Raw genomic sequence first — 24,884 nt, forward strand, 5'->3', positions numbered from 1 at the left:
AACCGTTGTAAAACTTTGTCTTGATCAACACCCATCTCACCTGTTGGATTAAATGTTTCATCATCTTTCACCAGATTAGAAAACCACTGTCTCTTGCCTGAAAGACAGAGGGCAATCAACCTGGCTTCTCTTTGATTTTATAATCTGTTTCTAGAGATTAGAAGCAAGCTTTGAATTCCAAGGCTCTGGGCCTGTCAGCTTTTAGAGCAAAAAAGTTTGGAGCAGATCCGTTGCCTCAGGTTTTGGAAGGGAAACTTAGATGTCGCAGGATGAAATTCATTTGTTTTCATTTTGTGACATAAGGGAAACATAATTATCACAGCTGGCGTTGTAATGCCCTGGATTTTTGGTTTATTTTATTTTTGTGGCTTTTAGAAGAATTATTGTTATTAGTTTGTTTTATTTTTGAGAACCCCAAATCCAAATCACCTGGAAATGTGAGAGAAAAGCATAATCCTTTCAGAAATCTTCAGCGAGCTCACTGCTTCTGTGAACCTACCTAGTTCGCCTTTACTTTAAAACTACTTAATTACTCACCATTGATGTCCTGGTACAACTAGAAAAGCTCTTCAGCCCAAATTCAACAGGTAAAAGGCAGAAATAAAGAATTCAGGGCAATTTCTAGGCTCATGAGTTCGATAGTCTCAAAGACTCTGCACTTTCAAGTACTAATTATACAACACGTAAGCAAGGTTATATGGAATTGTTTTAGTGTGCATTAATGCTTACAAGGTAGCGTATCACCCAACAAATTTTTTCTGCAAATTTTTTTTTTTAAGATTTTATTTATTTATTTGAGACAGAGAGAATGAGAGAGAGAGAGCACATGAGAGGGGGGAGGGTCAGAGGCAGAAGCAGGCTCCCCGCCGAGCAGGGAGCCCAATGCGGGACTCGATCCCGGGACTCCAGGATCATGACCTGAGCCGAAGGCAGTCGCTTAACCAACTGAGCCACCCAGGCGCCCTGCAAATTTTTTTAAAATGAAGATCCCGCTATACCATTCATTGTGGTACTACATTATATGATGCAGTAATGATATTAACGTATATGATCATATTTAACAAAATAAATGAAGGCATATGTGAATACCATTGCTAGAGGCAATATTCCCTCCACACACACTTACACATCCCTACCAAGGCACTGAAAAAGCATTCCTGTTTTCCAAGGCCCAGAATTCTTATTTTTGGGGGTGGGGGGAGATCTTAAAGGATGAAAAAAATAAAATAATGGGTAAAATGATAAATCAGAGTTCATCAGATTTCAGTCAAATGGAACAGAATTTTGGTCTTCTCTAAGTATTTGCTGTAACTGATTCTTAAGGCTTGGAACAGAATTTTGGTCTTCTCTAAGTATTTGCTGTAACTGATTCTTAAGGCTTTACATTTTGTCTCTAACTGTATAAATATTAATTCAACAATGTGTCACTGATGTCGAAGTGAATTTACATTTTTAATAACAGTTGCATTGTGTGTATACAAAAAAAAAAAAACCATGTGGTGACCCAGGGGGGGAAAAAATCAGGAAAACACAGAACGAACAAATCTAAGAAAATCTTCAGAGCTTAAAAATGAACCTGTAGGGGTAAAAATTATTCATTGGGAAGTTCTCTGAATTTTCAGCCTCCAGAGTCATTTGTGTTTCTTCCAGAATACTGCTCTCTAAACAAAATTCCCCACAGCTAATTAAAGTGTGCGCGCACACACACACACACACACACACATTGTGGCTTCCCCTGAACCCTGGATGCGCCCCTCCACGCCCCCCTCCCTTTCCCCTGCAATGGTATGATCTGCGTTTGATTGTAAACTGGAGGTGCCAAGCCGTGACAGCTTCCCCGACTCCACAGCCATTTGCTACAACCTGGGGCAGCCTGTGTCCAGTGACGCTTTGCTTTTCCCCCCCGACAGGGGCAAATCGAAGCGGACAGCGAAACCATCTTCAAGTTAGCAGCGCTTGTGTTACAGGTAAGAAGCGACCAACTGCCTCTTGCCTGCGCCTTTTTGTTTGTTGGTTTTTGTGAACCGCCTGCAACTCTGAAACTTTCTCGCGTGGGCCGGTGGCTGATAGATTTTTTAAGCCAGCTGGTTGTTCGCCAGTGAAAAACGTGAGCGAGCCACCGTTTTTCTGTTTTAGCGTAATTTGCATGAGCTTTAGGGTGGTATTGTATGTCGCAAAGGAAAATGAAATTTAGACTGCTCTGGGGGAAGAGAATTTAGACCGTACTTCTGGAAAGGAGTTCTGCAACAGTTGAATTTGGGAAGCAGCAACTGTTACAAGAGCTGTAATTTTCATTTAAATTAAGTAACTTTTGTATTCCTTTTTCTTGAGGTCGAGGGCAAGAGCCCCTTAATGCTTAAAGACGCTAGTAGCTGAAAAACCAAGCGTGTTCTGTGCTGGTTTAAAAAGAGAAAACAAGTAGCACGCGTTGATTTACCTATGTCCGGCTTAAAAGGTCTGTGTCCAGACTAGAAAGTGCTGCTCGAATAGACAAGCATTTATCACATGCTCTTAGAGACCTAAAAGAAGACATAATCATCTGTGCTTTTTCAGATGTATTTGTCTCTTCTGTTAAGAATAATTAAAAAAAAAAGAATACGAAGTATTTCATGGATACTAATGTGTTCTCACCAATGCCACATTCTTCTCCGTGGCCCTAGAGAAAGTGTTCCTCGTGGACACTCTTCAAAACAAAACTCAGGCACTTTAAGAGGGAAACGTGACCAAGAGTGAAATTCATTTGCTTAGTTAACATAAATACATATTGATCATCTATCTTTGTTTTTTATTTCAGGAAGCCAAAGGGGATTATACCAGGTAATGGTTCCTTTTCTGATATTACTATGCAAAATAACCCTAGCAGAACCCTAGCTGAATGCCGTTACTTTGAATAACAATGGATGCAAACTCAAAAGAAAGTAGATCTCAAGGCGGGAGACTGAGATCTCTTCCCTCTTCAAATAGGGACCCATTCTTTTTGTGAATGAATCCAGCAAGGAAGCTTTCTTAGAATTTTTCAAGCCAGAGTGACAGTGAATTGTAAACAGAAGTCCTCCAGAGTTCTATTTTCTGTTTTCTGCTAGCAAGATGAAGAAATCCCTAAAAAGCTTTGGTAGCCGTGCTGACTTTTTTAAAATTTATAAATAATCCTGTGTTGGAGGAGTTATAACATATGCACAAAAAGATAAACTCCATCAGCTGCTTAGTTAAGGGATTAATGGGGGCTTGCTTTTTGCAGCTGCCTTGCAGGGGCCTCCCCCTTCAGACACTTGACCTACCAGTGGTATTGTTGCCCCTGGGACACTTACTTGTTCTAACTGCCTAACTGGCCACCTCATCAGAGTGTTTATGTTCATGCCCTACCTGCTCCTTTCTGCCCCTTTTAATGCAGTAGTTGGGAGTCGGAGAAATCAAAATGGTTAAAGGTGGAGGCAAGGCCTCCAATTAGAAGCAGCCCACAGGCCAGTGACCCATCGAAAGCCTCACCTCTACCATGTTAATGTTCCACTCCTAGTAAACTTTATCCGTAGATTATTTACAGACGACCTAGTACTCATTCCCAGCCAAGGTTTTGAATAGTATGCCCCTTAACAGACTGATAACCGAATAATGCCTTCCATGCCTGAAGACGTCCAGTCAGGGCATACTACTTCACCTCAGAAACTCCAGATCCTCTCACCTGCCCATCCAGTTTGGTAAAATGACTGAGGAGTCCACGTAACACACCACGATCCGCTCACCACATTCATTAGCTTTGTTTTGTGCTGTGTTACTTTTTAAAAATTTGTGTTTAAGTTAGGAAATAGGCTTTGAGGGAAAGGAAAAGTATATTTAAAAATATATTTTCCTGATATATGTAAATATATCAGGAAAACCTATGAACACCATTATTTTTTAATTAAAAGAAAATGTGGGGATAAGAGGAGGGTAAATGAGTTTCTAGATCCTTGACATCATGCTGCTGTGTTCTCCGCTCTTGGATTTCTTAGAGGAGCCATATTTCCTAGGAAGATCAGATATGCGAGGAATGTCATCATGTGGGGGGGTGAGTCTGAAGTCGATTTATAAATGAGGGCTTTAGGGCCGAAAGCGCACCCTCTGCAGTCTGTGAACTGCTAACCCTTCCTTCCCCATTTCCTCTCCACCAGCCATGTAATGGACACTCTCTAAGCCTCATATCCTCATCAGGAAAATGGCACCTACCCCCTAGATTAATGGGTGTAGAGTGGGAGATCAAATGTTGCAAACATTGCCCAGGGCAGTTTCTGGCACATGGCAAGCTCTCTGAACACTTTGACTATTATTATCAATTATTCTAGTATCATTATTGCCCTCCTCATTATCATCATCCTGCCCTGTCTCTTGGTAACCTCTGAAGAGACCACTGGGACTAAGGTGGGTCTGAAGAAGGTGAATAGTGTATTAAGGGGAAGAACAGAAGAGAAAGGTTGATACCACAAACCTTCCTTGGGGAAGATCTCTTGCCTATGACTGAAGGCTCGTAAGAGACAGCCCTCGGGTAGTCCAGAGGTTGTCTAAGACTTCAAGGTTGTTGAGTTAGTCTGGCCAAGCCCAAACCAATCCTCTTCTTTAACTTTGCCTTGTGCCTGGTGGTTTCCTGAGTGATTACTAGGCTGATTAGATGGAGGACACTGTTTTGAAATTGTCTAAACCTCACTGAGTTGTAGAAGGAACATGAGCCTGGGTGTCAAGAAACTAGCAAGGTGACCCTAAGTGAGCCGTTTGTCCCTTCTGGGCCTCAGCTTGCTCATCTGTAAATTGGGATTCATGAAAATCGTGACTTGGCAGGGTGGTTTTGAGGAGATGAATGACGGGGAACGACTCTGTAAGTTATCAGTTGTTTTGCCAGCAAGCATTAGTTTTCACTGATGGGGGTGAAGGAAAGAATAAGGAACTGTGAACTCTTGTCACTGTGAACCCTTCACTGAGTTGACTCACTGAGGCAGAATTTTGATTCCTTGCTACCACCCACCCCCTCCCTGTGATGTGATTGCTTCCTCCTGTGAATGGGGAAAATATATTTTCCCCCCAAAATTTGTTACAAAACTAGTTTAAGAAAAATAAGATACCGTGAGGCAATGTAGTATAATGGTTAGAGCAAAGACACGCGAACCAGACAGCCTTGCTCAGATCCCAGGTCTGCTACTTATTACCTGTATAATCTTGAGCAGGTTATTTAAACTGTCCAAGCCCTCAACTTCCTCATCTGTAGAATGGAACTTATCTTAATGGTATACACCCCATAGCATTGCTATGAGCATTAAATGAATTAATATTTGCAAAGCACGTAGAACAGTTCCTAGTCTCCACTTTCTTATTTCATCATATTAATGGAATGACTTACCACCTCCCTGTTGTTTCAAATATGAATTGTTTCTCATTTTTTGCTGATCTATAAATGATGCCGTGATGAACACCATGGTGTATTTGGGATTGTGGCAATCTGTGATTGTTTTCTTATGTGATGTTTCTCAGGTGGAAACAAGCAGAGGGAAGTTCCTTAAAGAGGCAAAATACAAAGTCCTGAAATGGAGTTTACACATTCTTGATACCACTACGTTAAAATTATACAAAGTTCATAGCTTTATCCAATAACACCCACAGAATGCCTAAAATGTGTCAGCCCCAGTTGAGGCACTGAGGATGCCGAGAACCATAGGCTAGGGCATCTCCTTCCTGGGAACTTGGTTTTCTATCAAGAATTACCTCAGTGGCCGTTCTGAATCCCAATCTTCTGTTGACTTACAGGCCGGTGGCTGCAGCTGTTGGCTTTTAGAACTTCACTGAGTTGGCTCACTGAGGTTTAAGCCTCAAAAAATGTCCCTGAATACTTTCCAAGACCTGGGCAATGTGGCTTTCTCAATTAAAACAATGATTAACACCTACTTCTTAAGGCTGCTCTGGTCCACCCACTCCTTATGAATATCTCCCTCTTTCTCAAATGTAGCATTTCCAAAGCTGAACCCAGCAGCACCCCAGCCCCCAGAGCAACTCCTCTTCCCGGACTCCCCTTGTATGACATCAGCTTTTCCTCTTGAATTACCTCCAAGGATTTCCCTTTCACCCTCCCACCCATCTCCTCCATCTGTCTAGTCAGCTCTCTCCTTCATCAGAAGGCTTGCTTTCTCAGCCCTCATTCCCCTCCACACAACCCGAACACGGCGCTGTGTGTGTATAGTTTGTGTGAGTGCTTTCGACGACATTATTTTCAAAGTCCATGCGTGATTTCACTCAATCCCCACCATTATCACTGCTGTTGAACAAATTAACAGATGGAAAATCAGGCCCAGGGAAACAATGTCACATAGCCAGTGAGCTTCCAGATCTTTTCTGGTGCCATTCCTCACAGCCACCTGCACAGAACCGCAGTTATCTTCCTGAGACATAAATGTGATTGGTGTTCACTACCAAGAATCTCTTTATGGTTTCTCATTGCACAAACGCCTACCCTGCACACCCTCATCTGGCATCAAGGCTCTACTTAATCTGTATTATGTACTTTAATTTCCCATACTCCACTGTTTCTACTCCTTAATATCTGTTCGTGCCTCTCTTCTCGGTTCTCCAGGTACTCTGTAGTATTTTCCCTTCATGGCTGTGCCCAAACTCTTCTTCCTGGAATGCTTTGAAAAACAGCAATCCTCCCCCTTCTTACTTAGCTTCCTGCCATGTTTCCTTAAGAGTATTTTAAGTGAACATTATCATAACCAGTAGGAAACCTTGCTCTCGGGAAGTTAATTAAAATAGTAGAGTGGGGACTTTCATTCTCTTTAAATAGTTGACAGTCTGAATTTCCAAGTCAGCCTTTAAGCTGCAAAGATAACAAGCTGCTTGGGTTACACAACGCAGACAACGCAGAGAATTCCTGAAAGCTGACACGGGCGAGGAGGGAAGGCTTTATCACTGAGCTAGCCGCAAATGAGTTTGTAAAAGCAGGACTGGGTTGGTTTTTGTTTTGTTTTGTTTTTCTTTTTCATTTCTCTTAAGATCCTGAAAGGTGGAAGTTACCGAATAATCATGTGATTAGGGCACTTCTGCTTATACGAAAAAGGGAGTGACGACAATTTACAATTAAGTGCTGGGTCAGAATGAGCGTATATTGTCCCCCAGCTTCAGATGGGAAGGTATAATTCACAACTTACAGCTGTGCTACAAAATGCAGCTATTTCCCACGGGAAAGGACCTGGTGTGGCTGCCCTAAGTGTAGTTAATGGGGGGCAGGGGGGAGCAAAGACTTTAAAGAACTTTCCCGCCTCCTTCCTACCTCTCTAGAGCATTTAAACCTCTAAAATGTCCTTCCATTTCCAGAGCCTGTAAAAATCAGTTACAGTAATAAAAATAGCAGCTCCCATGAGCTTGGTGCTATGCGGGGTCCTTACATCAATGGGGAGGCAGTAGTGAAGACAGGAGCTCTAGAATTTAATTGCTTGGGTTCAAATCCAGGCTCAGACGCTTGCTCTATAACTGGCTAACTAACCTCTCTGGAACCCAGTTTCTGGGTCTCAGTAAATATGACAGGGCATTGTTATTGTTCCTAAAATGCATCACCTTCGCATCAACCCTGTGATGATAGGCACTGTTAGTATCCCCATTTTACAGATAGGGAAACTGAGTTGTGGGGTGAGCAAGTGGCATTCTGTCTAAGTCACATAGCTAGAGAGTGGCAGAATTAGGACTCCAAGCCTCATGCTCTTTACCGCTTTGAGGAGTCTCCTGATCCCTGTTCCAACACAAACGGTAAGAATCATTACCTTCCTTGCTAGCAGAATAAAGAAGACTGACTGGACAGAAGTTGAACCTTTCTGTCTCATTTCAAGCAAGGGATTTAATGTATCAGCCAAAGGCTTTTGTGAAGAAAAACTTGAGAAGTGGCTTTTCTCTCTCCCTGTGAAATGATTATTTTAAGGTTTGACCTAAAGATAGAAACAAATTCTTTTGTGTATCAGTTCAGTGCATTAATACTTTATTTATTTTTAATGGTTTGTAAATACATCTAAGTGTTAGGCGGTTTTACATGTTTTACAAACGTTAATTCATTAATCATCATCTTCACCCTATGAACTTGGTATAATACCCCCGCACTACAAGCGAGATTAAGAAACTTTGTGTGGCATTATATTGATATTACCATATTATGGCTTAACATTCCCCAATGACTTGGCCAGATGTCAAAAGTTATGTTGAATAAACAAACAAGCAAACAACACATGGGGAACCATGGACAATTAAGTGTGGGGAAGTACCTGGTTAAGAGTTAAAATTCAAGTTCTTTTCGGTAAGTTTCCCATATGCTCATGTACATAGCGAATGTCCTAGAAGAAGACATGTAAACAGTAATTCCTACACTGGTTTGTCCCTGATGTGTGAGCATCTTGCCTGACAATGTTCCCTGGACTTCACTTTGTAAAGGGTGGGTTTATTTATTTGCTGAAAGCTCAGTATTAAAATGCCTTTAAAAGATAGGCATTTTGGGGAAATCTGTTCTTTGTATCCTCTGTCAGATTCATTACTCCCCTAGATTTTAATTCCATTAACTCTTAGGCAGGGCAAACATTCATCAAGTTCTGAACTTGCTTTTTCCGAAGAGCTCTAAATTTGGAAAAAATCAGCCATCCCATACGATGGGCACTTTTTCATCTGTTCTAAGCATAGAGTGATAGAGCTGGCCTGTATCACGCATTTGAACCCTCATTTTATAGCTGATGAACTAAGGAGTGACAGATCCATGACAGTTCAGGTGGACAAGACCAGACCTGCAGTCTGTGTACCCCACCCATCTCAGAGTCATCGTTTTTTTTTGTTTTTTGTTTTTTGTTTTAATTTTTTATTTATTTATCTGAGAGAGAGAATGGGAGACAGAGAGCATGAGACGGGGAGGATCAGAGGGAGAAGCAGACTCCCCGCTGAGCAGGGAGTCTGATGCGGGACTTGATCCCGGGACTCCAGGATCATGACCTGAGCCGAAGGCAGTTGCTTAACCAACTGAGCCACCCAGGCGCCCCTCAGAGTCATCGTTTTAACTTACACCTATGTAAGCAGGCCTGTGTGGATCCCTGCTGTCCCTGCTGGAAGGCAGTGAGGGACAGCAGGCTGTGGACTCTACCCTGGCAAGTGGTGTTATCAGTGCAGTGACCCTGAGTCTAATATTAGTCACTTGAGGAGATAGTTGAAGAGTGAGAAGGCAGGAAATGAACTCTTGATCATCAGTGCCCTTGGATGCCTTGCCTTTTTCTCATTGTTCAACCCTGTTCCTTTGCATAGATTAAATACCTAGAGTGTGCGTGCGAGGCACTAGACCCAGCGAGGGCTATGATGGAGGCAGACTGGCTTTACAGTCTCCTTTGTTGGAGACGCCAGGGGAAGGCATGGACTCTGGACTCAGACAGGCAGGCGGGAGAGACAATCTGCTGGTGGCATGCCCTTCAGCCTGTTTTAAGACATCTGAATCTAAGGTCCCTTTTCTTTTCTTTTTTTTTTAAGAGAGCAAGGCCATTCCCTTTTCTTTAAAAGGTTTGTTTTGAGGTTACCTTAACGTAACCCCTAACCTTAACCCTTTCAGGGTGCCTGGGACGGAGTGGAGATGTCAGAGTACTTGGCAGTGAGCTTCCACTTTCCACAGAGTCCTATCTATTGTAGTGAGATGTGCTTTTTTCTTTTCCTTACCATCTTAGCAATTATTAAGTGTGCAGTTTAGTGGTGGTCAACACATTCACATTGTTGTACAACTGTCACCACCATCCAGCAACGAAACTTTTCATCTTGCAAAGCTGCAACTCCCACCCATTAAACACTAACACATCTCTGCCCCTCCCCCAGCCTCGGGCAACCACCATTCTGTCTCTGTGAATTTGCCTATTCACCTCTGTGAATCTGCCTATTCTGTCTCTATGAATTTGCCTAATGATCACATGATATTTGTCTTTTTGTGACTGGCGTTATTTTATTTAGCATAATGTCCTCGTGGTTCATCTATGTTGTACCATGCGTCAGAATTTCTTTTATTTTAAGGCAGAATAATATTCCTTTGTATGTATAGACCACGTTTTGTTTATCTGCTCATCCATGGATGGATACTTAGTTTACTTCCACTTTTTGGTTCTTATGAATAATGCTGATATGAATATGGATATGCAAATGGAAATTATTATAGGAAAAGAGATGCACTTTTTAAAGAGTCCCTGGCTTCTAGGTACTTAATTATATTCCACCATTCATTGTGATAAGGTGGGGTGAGGGCATAGGAATGTAGGACAGACCTCAGATTCTTGTTCTAAATCATCAGATCTTACCTATCAAAATTAATGCTTAAAGAGTCTAGTATTTATATTGAAAATATTGTTGCAGATGAATTTTTGTTGACGTGGAAAAATGATTACAATATACGAAGTGGAAAAAAACAAAAGTATATGTATTATCCATTTTTTTTAAATGTGTATCAGTGTATTCAAACACATGATATATGCATAAAACTGGTAAGTTATAGCATAGTGCATTGTCTTTTGAATTTTTTTGTTCATACAGCACATTCATTTCTAATATATACATTTATATATGTTTTATTTATTTATTTATAACAGTTACATACATGTAGAACCATACCAGCATCCTGTTCAGAAAAAATATTTACGGGGCGCCTGGGTGGCTCAGTCAGTTCAGCATCTGACTTTTGATTTCTGCTCAGGTCGTGATCTCAGGGTCAGGGATCGAGCCCCGCATCGGGCTCTGGGCTCAGCACAGAGTCTGCTTGAGATTCTCTCTCTCCCTCTGCTCCTACCCCCACTCACACGTGCAGATGCATGCGTGCACGAGCGCTCTCTCTCTCAAATAAATAAGTAAATAAAATCTTTTTTAAAAATGAATAAAATATTTACAAAAGAATAACATGTGGAAAGGAATGAGATAGAGTAACACGTTCAAAGAAATGGGTACAGATAAATATCACTGGAAATTCTAATATTTTCTTTCTGTACACCCACATACCTTTCCACCATAGAGACCTTAAGAGAGTGGATTCTGAAGTTCGGTGGAGTTGAGTTTAGTTCCAGATTCCACTTCTCCCTGGTGAACAATCTGAGCTAAGTTACCGAACCTCTCTAAAACTCAGTTTCCTTATCCGTATAGGGATAATTACAGTTCTTTTGAAATATTTTTTTGAGGTATGATTGATATGTAACATTAGTTTCCGATGCAGCAATCAACGTAATGATTAGATAATTGTATATAGTGCACAGTGATCACCCCAATAAGTCCAGTTAACACCCGTCAACATATTTATTATGAACTTTTTTTTCTCTTGTGATGAGGACATTTAGGATCTCTCTTCACAACTTTCAAATATGCAGTACAGTATTGCAACGTTTTGCATGCTGTCTAGTTTAAGGTAGGGGCAGAAAAAAATTAAGCTATTATTATGGTTGTCATGACTTACAGTTGTCTCAGGATGGTGGGCGGAGAAATGTTTGCAGGTTTCCTTCTTTGCATGTCACTGTATTTTTGTTTATCAGCATCAAAAACATAGTGCTTTTGTCAGAATTTTCTTAGAGGTTATTTTGTATTTTTAAAAAAACTCCAAGCTAACACAATGACTTACACATCTCTCGCCCTGCATCCCTGTTCAAAATGAAAGCACGACTTGTGGAATTCTACCCACTCTGCCTAACGGAAACTTCCAAAAACCAAGACTTAAGCTTTTCCTTGCCACCCAGAGCCACAGGGAGCCCATGACTCCCCACAGCATGTGGGAGGCCCTGGCCAGGACCTGCTGGTGCCCAAGGCCTGTGTGCCTTTGTCAACAGGCTCATTCAGTTTGGGCACAGGTGCCCGAGGCTGGGCAGGCAGAAAGGAAGCAATTAAGACAATGGAAACCTGCCGGGGAAAGAGCTGTTGGCAGGGCAGACTTCCCGGGTGTGTGACCTGCGCAGTCACACGGGGCCCCCTGCTCAGAAGGGCCCCATGCTTGGTTGGTGATCTGTCACCATGTTGAAATTCTCAATGATTTTTTGACAAGGGACTCCACATTTTCATTTATCACTGGGCCTTGCAAATTGTGTGGCTGGTTCTGGCTGTTGAAAATTGTAAGGCATGGAGAAGGCCTGGGTGTTGAATGGATTCTTAAAAGAAGGGGTTCTCTAGTAGGTGTCTAAATGGGTGCTCCATTGAGAAGGATGAAGAAACCACACAGAATTCCACAAGCCAGCTTTTTTGCATATGTCTGGAACATCTTAGCCCTTTCTGATTCCATTTTGCATGATCTCTCAGGTCGGAGGCACGAGGAGTAACATAGTCTCTACCTCATAGGGCTCCTGTGAAAATGTACAAAAATAATGTACAAAAATAATGCCCATAAAGGAGTTGGACTAGTGCCTGGTGCCTAGAATATTCATTTCTACAATCTTCCTAAGTATTCACTACCTTATTCCTTGTATAGTTCCAAGAGCTAGGTATGATGATTAGCCTCACTTCTGTGGAAACTGAGGCCCAGAGAAGTTGAGTGACTTGACTAAGTCACACAGCTGGTAAGATGTGGAGCTGGGATTTGAACCCAGGCCCTCTGATGGCAGAGCCCATGCTCTCACTTCACCATTATGCACACTGCTTTTACCATTATCTGCTAGGTGCCAGGCACCCTTACATTCTTTCTAGCATTTTGTCTCAAATTGAGATGCTCATTCTGCAGATGCAGGGACTGAGGCTGGCAGCCAAGGTCCCTTATCTTCCACACATGGAATTTGGATCTGAACCCTCCTCTGAATTTCCTCCCTGCCTTTTCTTTGGATGATTCTTCAAAAGTGAAGCCAGAGGATTATTAATGGTATCTGCTGGATGGGGCTGATAATGAAATGCAGTCAGACCACGGGGAACTCCTGGACCCACAGGCCAGATGAGTCTGCATGGCTTGTTTCTGGCCACAGTGTCACGTCCTCTGCAGGAGCTGAGGCCCTAGCATCATCCTGGGTCCCCATCTCAGCTCCAACCTGAGGAGATGTGTTGGCTTCTACAAGTCTCACCTCTTTAATGCTCAGTTTTTCCACCTGTAAAGTGGGGGTGGTAATCCTATTTGTGGAAGAGGATTCTTGGGTGGATTATGTTTACATGCTCAGTTGCATGCCTAGTACATTGTAAGTATTTCTCACTATAAAAGCTCTTTTGCTCCAGCTTTTAGAAAAGAAAGGTATTGCCTGTGTTTGAATAGAACAAATACTTTTATTTCTTCTGATAGTTCTTAGCAGTTCACAGAGCTCATTCTCAGACTCTTATCTTGTTTGGATTTCATTTGTTTTTAATTTTTTTTTTTTTTAATGCCGGTATAGTCTTGTTTGGACTTTAAAATGACCCTGCGAGGAAAGGGGTTTCATCTCCACTTTACAGAAAAGGGAGGCCTGGATCCACTATTTAAGAGCAGAATCAGGCTAGGAATCCAGGCCTCTGCATTTCACCGCTTCTAAGTATTTTGCATTTCAGAACACTTTGCCTTTCACAGCTTTTTTTTTTTTTTAAAGATTTTATTTATTTATTTGAGAGAAAGAATGAGAGAGAGAGCATGAGAGGGGTGAGGGTCAGAGGGAGAAGCAGACTCCCTGCTGAGCAGGGAGCCCGATGTGGGACTCGATCCCAGGACTCCAGGATCATGACCTGAGCCGAAGGCAGTCGCTTAACCAACTGAGCCACCCAGGTACCCGCCTTTCACAGCTTAAAGACACAATGCAAATAAACAAAAATAAAAGACCCCAAGTTCCACCTTAATAGACCCTAGACAGTTACCAACCCCACAGTGAGGATCAGTCTTGTGCCAGGAGCGAATGGGGCCATTGTACCATCACTGCTACTTGATACAAAAAAAGAAATTCAGCCTCAGTGGGCTTTTCAGATAGTGGCTGGCTAAGACATCCGCATATTTAGTGTTCAGTAGGAATAGAAAGTAGCATGACATAAACTTCTCTCCCCAAAGTGTAAGCCATTCAGAGTCTACCTGCGCTAAGGGATGGCATTTTATTTATTTATTTTTTAAAGATTTTATTTATTTGACAGAGAGAGACACAGTGAGAAAGGGAACACAAGCAGGGGGAGCGGGAGAGGGAGAAGCAGACTTCCTGCGGAGCAGGGAGCCCGATGTGGGGCTCGATCCCAGGACCCCGGGATCATGACCTGAGCTGAAGGCAGACACTTAACGACTGAACCACCCCGGCACCCCAAGGGATGGCATTTTAAGGGATGATCTCTACATTCCCTCACTGATACACACTTCAGTGCCTTTTGGTTTGGTTCAAGAAACACTGAGTAACAACATAACACACATTCAGTCTTATTATCTGTGTTCAAATGGCTGATGAGGTTAATCCAGTTTTTGTGTGATCAGGACAGACACACTGAGTCACACATGCAGGAAGAAGGAATAAAGCTTTGGGGCTTCAAGCTGACCATACATGATTTTCACTTGTCTTGTAGGCAGTGTCCCAAGAAAGGAACAGGTTTATTTGACTTTACATTCTTTTATAGGAAAACACGATCCATGTTATTTTTCTTCCATGTGCCCTTTTTTCCTAACTTGAGATTTGTATGACAGATCACTTTTTTAAATTATGGTAAAATATACATAAAATAAAATTTACCATCTTAGCCATTTTTAAGTGTGTAATTCAGAAGTGTTAAATATATTCTCATTGTTACGCAGATGATCTCCAGAACTCTTCATTTTACAAAACTGAAATGTTATGCCCATTAAACACTCCTGGCAACCACCATTCTACTTTCTGTCCCTGTGAATTTGTTTACTATGTTTACAGAATTTCATGTTAACCTGCTTCTCAGCCTGTCATTCTTACGAATTTTCCTTCTTCTGAGAGTTGAAGTTTCCAAGTAGACATGATTAGAATCCTCAGCAAGCTGGCTAACGTTGAGAAAAACCTCTCATCACACTTTCATTATTATTAGAAGTTCTTTAGACTTAAAAAAAAATAGTTTGACAGTTGATCGTTATCAAGCGTGCAGATGGACAGAGTAATTTGTCCTCTGTTTCAAGTTAGGCCACAGACGAAAACAATAGCAAAAGAATTCAAGCTGAGAGGACACTGTGTTTCCCATCAAGAACACAAGCAGATTCCTTGCATCTTTGGTACAGTGCTGAGATAAGAAGGGCCCGATGCAAATTCCGTGGACTGGTCATGATGTGGGAAGAGCAAGATTCAAGGCTGAACTTGAACCAGTTACAGGGGATTCTGTTGAACAAATCCTAAAACTGCTTACAACTTGGGACTTGGCAAGGTGTTTCCAGAGTTCTTTCCCTGTGTCATTTATTACACAGGATTGTGTAATACACAGGTTGGCGGATTTAGCAAATAAAAATACAGGATGACCGTTTAAATTTGAATTTCAGATAGATAATGAATATTTTTGTTAATTCCCGCACCTAACATACAGTGTTATATTAGTTTCAGGTGCACAATATAGCTATTCAACAATGAATAATTTTATTTGTTTATTTATTTATTTATTTATTTATTTATTTATTTATTTATTTATTAATATAAGTGTGTCCTAAGTATTTAATCTGACAACTCTAACCTAGATCACCCACTGGGGATTCTTCTTGGTGGTAATCATCCATCCGTAGCTTGGCCTGAGAGTGGGGGCAATAAAGGGTTTGGAAAGCTCTTTGGTTTCACATGCTGCTGTCAGAAAGGAAAAAACACATTTATTGAGCGCAGGCAGCTGTCTTCACAGTATTGCTGTCTTCCCAAGAACCCTGTAAGACAGGTCACTAGCCCCAGTTTTATAATGAGGAAGTCAAAGGTTAGTTTATCTAGGGCCATAAAAATCCTACCAACCCAGAAACTTGGGACTGAATTCAGTTCTCGGTCCAAACCTTATTACTGCACATCATGGGTCCAGAGCCAGCTGGTTGGTTGGTCTGTTGATTTGTTTCTAAGTGGAAGCTTTGTAGTAGCCCGTATCCAGGTCCTGGCTGCCCATGGACAAGCTCTGGCGGACGGGGGGCAGGTAGGGGACTCTTCTAAACCATATAAATTAGAAATAGTGCCCACCTCTAGGTTCGCTATGAGGATTAAGTGAGTTCCTATAAGTAAAATCGAGCACTTCACACACTCAGGACAGTCCCCTTTCAGGCCAGGTTCTTTTATTGTTCTGCTAAGGAGCTGAGGGGTCCGAGGGAGCTGGAGATCAGAGGCAGCCTGGAAATGCATGTTCACACCTTGAACCCCAGTGAAAGAGCTTCATTTTCTCAAGGTGTGGGAGGGGCACCCCTTTCCCGGAAGCAGTGGGGGCTCTGGAGCTTCTGCAGGAGGGCAGGAGACTGGTTTATGTAATCCTCCAGGGATTTGGCTGGAGCTGTGATCTCAAAACGTTTAAACGGTGCGGGGAGGAAACTCAAAGAATGGGAAGACCTTGTGACTTGGGAGAGGAGTGCTGCCGGCCCCTCCCCGCTTCCACTCCTGCCTTCCCATTCCCTCCGGCTCCTCCTCCCCTTCTCCCCCTTCCCCTGCTCCGACCTGGAGTCCTGGGGAACCAGCCAACCCGCTGCTGGCGTTCTAGACCTAGCGCCACCTCACTGCGGAGCCTTTGGTAAGTCTTCAAACCGCAGCGGGCGGCCGGTTTCCCCCACAGGGACTGAGGGTTTGGACCAAAGGAATTCAGCTCTCCCAACGGTCTGGCTGCCTTTTGGTCTGGAGGGGTGGGAGGCAAGGAGGGCACTTCATTTTATCTACTAGGAGATTACCTCGGGTCTGTAAGCACTTTTTCTTTCTTCCTTCCTTTCTTTCTTTCTTTCTTTCTTTCTTTCTTTCTTTCTTTCTTTCTTTCTTTCTTTCTTTCTTTTTTAAAGATTTTATTTATTTATTTGACAGAGACAGACACAGTGAGAGAGGGAACACAAGCAGGAGGAGTGGGAGAGGGAGAAGCAGGCTTCCTGCTGAGCAGGGAGCCCGATGCGGGGCTTGATCCCAGGACTCTGGGATCATGACCTGAGCTGAAGGCAGATGCTTAACGACTGAGCCACCCAGGCGCCCCTGTAAGCACTTTTTCTATACTGATTATTGGCCATTTTCGGTAGTGGCATTGGACTACATTAAGTGAATGGGAGCCCTAGCTTTCTGCCTTTGCATACAATCGGCAATGAAAGTGACAACATGTGTCTTTCTTCCTCATCTCCTCCCAGGACTTGGGCTCCTGCAACAGAGATAACTCCTCAGGAGTGGAGAGCTTACTGTGAAATATTGAGTCAGTATAAAAAAATGGGGCATGAGGGATACTTTGTGTGGTTTAAGGAGCCTTGTTGAGGTGTCGGGCTTCTCGCCTGAAGTGAGGATCAGATGAGTTTGGATACCCTGTTTTAAAATTCTGCTGAAAATGACTGGGGTCTGATTTTGTAGCTCTTTGAAAAAAAATCTTTTTGATGAAATTTGATATCTTTGCTATTAGGGGACAACCGTGGACTGTGGTTGGTTTGGTTCAAGAAACACTGAGGGGTAACACATACTCAGTTTTGTTATCTGCATTCAGATCTCTTAATTCGGTTTAACTCAAGTTTTGGCTAATCCAGATTAATCTAGTTTTAAAAAGCTACCTGTCCTCACCCAAGAAACTACCACTGTCCTAGAACCAGTCAGTGGCCACCATATTTATGAATTCTGAAGCCCCAAGTTAAGCTGACGAGTCTTCCCTTTCTTCCCCAACCCCACCTTCCCCTTCTGGTCAGAACCTGGAGGAGTTAGGCAAAGTGGGTAAAGCACAGGTTTGGAGTCACATCTCTACTTTCTTACTGTGTGAGTTTAAATTAATCGCTCTTAAATTTCAGTTTTCACATCTGTGAAATGGGGGATCTGCTGATAATAGCATAATACACCTGTAGAGAGAGACTTCCTCCCAAACTCTGCCACCTAATAATGCCCAGTGAGTGTGAGAAATTCAAAGCATTACTTTCTGGGGACTGAATGACGTGCTCACTTGGCATCACTGCTGGGTCAGCCCCCTAGAGTCTCCTGAAACTAACCTCTTAGAATGTCCTCAGCCTCCGGGACCTTCTTTTCTATTTTAAATGGTTGATTACTGTCTCTTTTTCGAAAATCTCCTTGTGTTTTATGATCTGTGGATTCTGTTATTCTGTTGCAGTGCTTCTCAAGTCATTTGTGAGATAGTTTGCTGGGTCCCCCCTTTGAGCCCTTCTGGTGCAGTAGGTCTGGAGTAGGCCCCACTAATTTGCATTTTTAACAGGTTCTGAGATAATACTGATTTTGCTGGTCAGGGGACTATGATGTAGTAACTTTACGCTTGTCACCTTTAATATCCCCTTACCTAGGAATTAGTAGAAAGAAATTTACTGTTAGAACTCCCTAGTTATTAAATCAAGGAGCTAATAAACTAGACTCGTCATAGAGAGCCAAGTTCCCAGATAACTGAGAGAAATGTGATTTTTAAAAAATTCGAACAGCGTGATTTGAAGGCATCAGCGAAAAACCACTCTAAGTAAACTGGTAACAGACCTTAAACTGCTAATCACTGAGTGTTAATCAGTCCAGTAGATTAGTGAAAGAAATCCGTGTTTATACACAGTAACCAAGATCCTTTTAATAATGACATGGTTAAGCAAGCTGTCATCCTTAAACAATGGATCCAGCTTGAATGTTTTAGTAGGTGAGTTGGCACCTACTACACCATTTAACAGACATGAAATGCACTTTCTGTGACTGGTATGATCATTACCATGTCCCAGTCCTTCAGTGAAGTGCACAGTCTCTAGCAAGCTTAGATAAGGAAGGGGCTTATCACCAGGGTCTCCACAGAGCAATGCCGGGAGACTAGCAAATGTTTCTAATTAGCACAATTCCTAATGACTGCAAATCTTTAGTTTGCATGGAGCACAGCATTAGATAGAGCTCCCAGCTGTGACAACTTGCCCAAGTCCCCCGGATATCCCTTTTCATACCTTTTTATTTAATTTTTTTTCTCCCCTTTACTTAATTTCTGATGATATGGTAGACTTTATCTTTGAGTGTTCAAATAGGCATTAACTATAGCATTTTTACATTTGCATATATATATTTTTAAGCAAAATATTGTATCTACCCATAGGTGTTTCATTAATAAATAAATAAGTAAAATAAATTTATTTATTATTTTAGAGTAACTTCTACGCCCATAATGGGGCTCAAACTCATGACCCCAAGATCAAGAGTGGCATGTTCTGCCAACTAAACCAGCCAGGTGCCCCTGGCTGGTTTTTATGAAATACAGGTTTTGAATTGTATATGGGTAAACAGACTCCAGTCTTAAGGTACTTTTTAAATAGCTTAGTTTATTTCTTTGTGTAGTAAAGTTGCTACAAAGATTTCCTTTGGGTCATTATATTCAACATGAGCTTTTCAGGCACTTTTGCTTTGGGTTTCAGGTAAGAAAGAGCTTCAGCCTCAAAAGGAAAAGGGAAGTTTGGGGGTTGGGCTTTTTTTTTTTTCCAAAATGTCCTAGAAACCTAGGGATGCCCCCACACCAGGCATACACAGCTACCGTTGTCAAGGGTAGCTCAGCGATTGGTCTGCTCTGGAAAACACAGGCACCCACCGTTTGCTAATTGCCTGCGCTCCAGCCTCAGAATGGCAGGTGGCTGGTTGTCGTTGTGAGCATGTTCCCAATTAGCCACAAACAGGTGCACACATTTGCTGGGGGTGGCTGTTTCCACACAAGTGCTCCCACACACACAAAGAGTGGCCTCGGTCTTGCCAACCATGTGGCTTTCTCAGAAAATGAGTGAGGTTGGCACATTCCTCCAGGGTTTTTGAGGTCAGTGAAGAAGAACAACAGCCCAAGAAAGGGGGCTTGAGCATGCCAAAGGGAATCATCACCTGAAATGTAGTTACAGGGGTGAAATGGTGGGCCATGAGCTGCTTCCTTCTAGAAAGCCGTCAGAATAGGAATCTGGAATACCTAATGGAGGCGTTCTGCCTAGATCATCAGAGGAAACAAGAGCATGTTCTTCAGTGTGACATCTGAATTCCTGCCGAGACGATGAAGAAAAGTAATTCCTGGTTTTGTTACTGAGAAGTCACAAGTCTTGTAGATTTACGGGGATTCTCTCTGGCCAGGACCTGGAGAAATCAGTCCCTCTTGGCAATTCTGGTCAAGCGCATCTTTAAAATAACACTTCCATTGCCAGTAAGGTCAAGAACGCCCAGTCAGGGTGAGTGCATTTAGTGCTGGGGCACAGACATCTCCATCCAGGGCTGCTCACCTCCCAGCTGCTTTTGAGCCCTCCCTCTGGATTCTGCCTGCCTGCCAGCCTGCCAGCCCGGAGGGCCTGGTTATGCTGAAGCCAGACCTGGCTGCCCCTGAAGTTCAGTGGATCCACGTGGCCTCCGGCTCCCAGGCAAATTCCCCGGGCTGGGTTCTTCAGAGGGTGAACAAATCAGCACTCAGCTACTGTCAGTCCGCTCAGACGTGAAATCCTTCTTGGTCCCGAACTCTGAAAATGATCAGGATTAACCTTAGTACAATGTGCCAGTGTTTCTAACACCCTGGTGGATTCACTTTGTGCTTCGTCAGTTAGACCTCTTGCTTTAGTTAGTGCTGCAGTTCTCTAAACGGCAGGGAGCGGGCTCGCGCTCCAGCACCTTACTCCCACCCGCTAGCCACATTGGATGTCGTTTTTGATGTGAATTATATCACGCAGAAGAAAGCATAACACATGTATGTTTGGTTTAAAGAACAAATCAGAGAATGCACAGCTACATAACCACACCCAGGGAGGAATGTTGCCAGGACCCCACCCCATCCCCCATTGTGTACCGTGCCCCTCCCCCCTTCAATAAAATCCTCTTTCCCCAGAGGTACTCTGACTCTATGGTACATATTTTCTTGTTTTGCTTTCTACTTTTATCACCTAAATATGAATCTCTAGTTTCATTTTGCTTATTTTATTTTATTTTTTAAGATGTTATTTTTTTGAGAGAGAGCGCACGAGTTGGGGGGAGTCTAAGTAGGAAGCCCAACATGGGGCTCAGTCCCAGGACCCCAAGATCATGACTCCAGCTGAAGGCAGACGCTAAACCAACTGAGCCACCCAGGTGTCCCTATTTTGCTTATTGTAGAACATGGGATTGTGATGTATATATTAATTTGTGTCTTGCTTCTTTGCTTACTATTTGTGAATTTCATCATGTTGTGTGAAGCTCTAGTGTCTTTGCTGTACAGTATTCCATTGTTTGAATACACTACAATTCTATTATTCCTATTGTTACAAGATATTTGGGTGTTTCCTTTATTTGTCTTCTTGGGTTTTAGTTGTTTGTTTCAAGTTTTTATTTAAATTCTAGTTGGTTTACATATAGTGTAATATTGGTTTTAGGAGGAGAATTTAGTGATTCATCACTTACATACAACACCTGGTGCTCATCACAAGTGCCCTCCTTAATACCCATCAACCATTTAGCTCTCCACCCGCACCCCCACCCGCCTTATTTGTCTTCTTGTGAACGATGCTGCTACAAAGCTTATTCTTTTGCCTAAGTTTCTCTAGGGATATACCTAAGAAAGCATCTCTGTGTACAGGGTATGCAAATTTCCAAATTGATCATACCAATTAACATTCCCACTAGCAATAGATGGGAGTTTCTATCGCCCTACACCTTCATGTAGACTAGGTATTGCCAGAGTTTTAAGTTTGGCAGTCTGGTACATAGTGGTGATTCACTGAGGGTTTAATTTGTGTTTCCCTGAGTACTTATGAAGCTGAATACTTGATTCTGTCTGTTGGCCACAGGATTTCTACTTCTGTGCACTGTTGAAAGGTTTAACCCATTTTTCTTTTTTTATTGTTATGTTAATCACCATACATTACATCATTAGTTTTTGATGTAGTGTTCCATGATTCATTGTTTGTGCATAACACCCAGTGCTCCATGCAGAACGTGCCCTCTTTAATACCCATCACCAGGCTAACCCATCCTCCCACCCCCCTTCCCTCTAGAAGCCTCAGTGTGTTTTTCAGAGGGTTTAACCCATTTTTCTGCCATTAGGCTGCCTGTCTCAGCCATCTTTGGGTCCTTCTCTTTTAATGTTGATAGCTAATGTTCACAGCTCAATTATCTCCATATCTGTGGTGGCTTGTTAGAAATGGGCTATTAAATGGGTTCTTACAGGAAAGTGATGTCATATATTCACAAGGAAAGGATGTTTCTGCAACAGCCCAAATGACTAAATGGGGAGGGACGATAGGAAACTTTTCTAATACAAAAAAATAAGGCTTTGTTCTTTCCTAAGAATATAATCATTTGGGATGTGATCCAGATTCCACATTTGTCAAAAATCACTTATGCATCTCTTTTATTTTTGCACTACTGACAATTTGCACTGTTAATACATTTTTTAAAACTGAAAACCAAATTGGGGAGCTGAGAAAGCATCTCCCTATCCATTCTAAACTAATAGCTTATGTCACAAATTGCAAAGTGATAGTGATGGTCCGCAATATGTTTTATATGGCCTGCACCGTGTTTTAGTTTTTATTTTCGTTTTTTGTTTGTTTCTTGGTGGAGGCAGTATTTTAAAATTTCGATATCTTACATAAAACTCTGAGGTTTTTGCCTTAAATGTTGGGAAAAAAATGTAATCACTAGGCAGTAGTGGATCCATATTCCCACGTGGCAGAAATTACCTGGATCTAAGTGGTGGCTCCCTATTAGCATTGGAGTCAGATTGTGTTTTCCCCTGTATCCAGTCTCTCTTTCTTCCGTATCATTAGAGTTTTAGCTAGACGTGTGGCTGCCCCAAATAAAGACTACATATTGCAGTGTCCTTTGAATTAGGGATAGCCGTATGATTGTTCTGGCCAAGAGACTTAGGGAAAGTGAGCAGATTTCATGTTCTGCCCCTAAATAATGGGTTTGTCCTCCCTCATTGTTGTTCCCCGACCTGATGGCTGAAATGTGGGCTCAGTGGTGGGCTGTTTGGGACCATGTAAAGCATAGCAACACCCCAGCGATGATGAAGCAACAAGAGAAGAGTTTGGGCCCCTGAATATTTCATGCCCTTCTAGGTCTGACTTTAGATAAAGAGAAATTAATTAAAATGTTGATCTGTGTCACATATGGTCAAGTCAAGTCTGTATGCTAAGTAACACTTCAAATGGACAACGTTTTCTTTTCTTCATAGTCCCCACCATTCCTCATTGTGTTTCTTCTTCTTCTTCTTTTTTTTTTTAAGATTTTACTTATTCGCTTGAGAGAGAGGGAGAGAAAGTGCATGCACACACGCGCGCGCACAGCGCTCTGACTTGAGCCAAAGGCAGGATGTTTACCCGACTGAGCCACCCAGGCTCCCGGTGTTCTTGTTTCTTTCTTTTTTTTTTTTTTAATTTTTTTTTTTTTTTTTTTTTTTTTGCGAGAGAGAGAATGAGAGACAGAGAGCATGAGAGGGGAGTGGGTCAGAGGGAGAAGCAGACTCCCTGCTGAGCAGGGAGCCCGATGTGGGACTCGATCCAGGGACTCCAGGATCATGACCTGAGCCGAAGGCAGTCGCTTAACCAACTGAGCCACCCAGGCGCCCCCGGTGTTCTTGTTTCTAATGCTGACTCTGACTTGCCTGTTTTCAGCTAGCTTAGATAGTTGAATGTCTAATGCCTCTCTCACTTGGCTCCTGATAGGCATTTGTATCTAAGGTGTATTTGTGTTCTGATATCTATAGTCTAAGAGTGACACGAGAGAAATTCTTTAGGTCTAAAAGATACAATTAGAAGTTTTAGGGTTGAATTATCAAAAATTTTATAATAATTCAAGTCAGGATTTCTCAAACTCAACATTGCTAACATTTTGGGCAGCATAATTCTTTGTTGTTGGGGCTCTGTCCTGTGTATTGTAGGATGTACAACAGCATCCTGGCCTCTACTCAGCGGATGTCAGTAACGCCTCCCTTCAACTGTGACCATGAAACATGTCTTAAGGGGCGCCCCGCTGGCTCAGTCAGTGGAGCATGCAACTCTTGATCTCAGGGTTGTAAGTTTGAGCCCCACACTGGCTGTAGAGGTTACTTTAAAAAAATAAATCTTTAAAAAAATAAAAAAATAAAAAAATAAAAAAGTCTTTAAAATAAATGTCTTAATGGGACACCTGGGTGGCTCAGTCGGTTAAGCATCTGTCTTCGGCTCAGGTCATGATCCCGGGCTCCTGGGATTGAGCCCCGCATAGGGCTCCCTACTCACTGGGGAATCTGCTTCTCCCTCTCCCTTTGCCCCTCTCCCCTACTTATGCTCTTTCTCTCGCTTGCTCTCTCTCTCTCTCTCTCTCATAAATAAATAAATAAATAAATAAATAAATAAAATCTTTAAAAAAAATGTCTTAAGACATTGCTAAATGCCCCCTTAGGAGAAAAGCTGCACAAGTTAAAAGCCACTAATCTAAAGTGCATTTCTTTCTTTTTCTATCTTTTCTGAATTAATATACTTTATTATTTTAGAGCAGTTTTAGGTTTCCAGAAAATTTGAGCGGAAAGTACAGAGAGTTCCCATCTACCCTCTCTCTTTCCCCTTCTGTGTCCCACGCCTGACAGGTTCCCCTACTATTAACATCTCGCATTAGTGGGGTACATTTGTTACAATTGAATCAATATTATTAGATCATTATTAACTGAAGTCCATAGTTAAGTTAGGATTCAGTCAGTGTTGTACAAGTTTATAAATTTTGACAAATGCATAATGTTACGTATGTCATTACAGTATTATTCAGAATAGGTGCACTGCCCCCAAATCCCTTGGGCTCCACCTGTTCAAGTATACTCTTTTTAAAGTAGTCTAAACTCTGCTTAAAATGCACCCTAAGCTATTAACCCTATTAATGCACATTTTAGTTGCTTCCCGGAAATTGATT

General features: G+C 42.2%; 1 protein-coding gene across 6 annotated transcripts in view; it reads left to right on the top strand.

Annotated features, from left to right (window-relative positions):
* Positions 1–24,884, top strand: part of FRMD4B (FERM domain containing 4B) — a 325,730-nt gene that overhangs the window by 252,894 nt on the left and 47,952 nt on the right. For 5 of the 6 annotated variants that reach the window (XM_064593817.1, XM_064593813.1, XM_045861985.3 and 2 more), the window contains 2 exons: positions 1,911–1,967; positions 2,795–2,817. In XM_064593817.1, coding sequence (XP_064449887.1) covers positions 1,911–1,967; positions 2,795–2,817 — 80 coding nt within the window. Of the gene's footprint in view, positions 1–1,910; positions 1,968–2,794; positions 2,818–16,287; positions 16,600–24,884 lie in introns of those variants that run through there. The other variant, XM_064593830.1, reaches the window with a different exon arrangement.

The sequence above is a fragment of the Mirounga angustirostris genome, unplaced genomic scaffold (assembly GCF_029215605.1).
Source record: "Mirounga angustirostris isolate CCGP_5_RB_7025 unplaced genomic scaffold, mMirAng1.0.hap1 SCAF_1, whole genome shotgun sequence".
In the NCBI taxonomy this organism is placed as follows: domain Eukaryota; kingdom Metazoa; phylum Chordata; class Mammalia; order Carnivora; family Phocidae; genus Mirounga; species Mirounga angustirostris.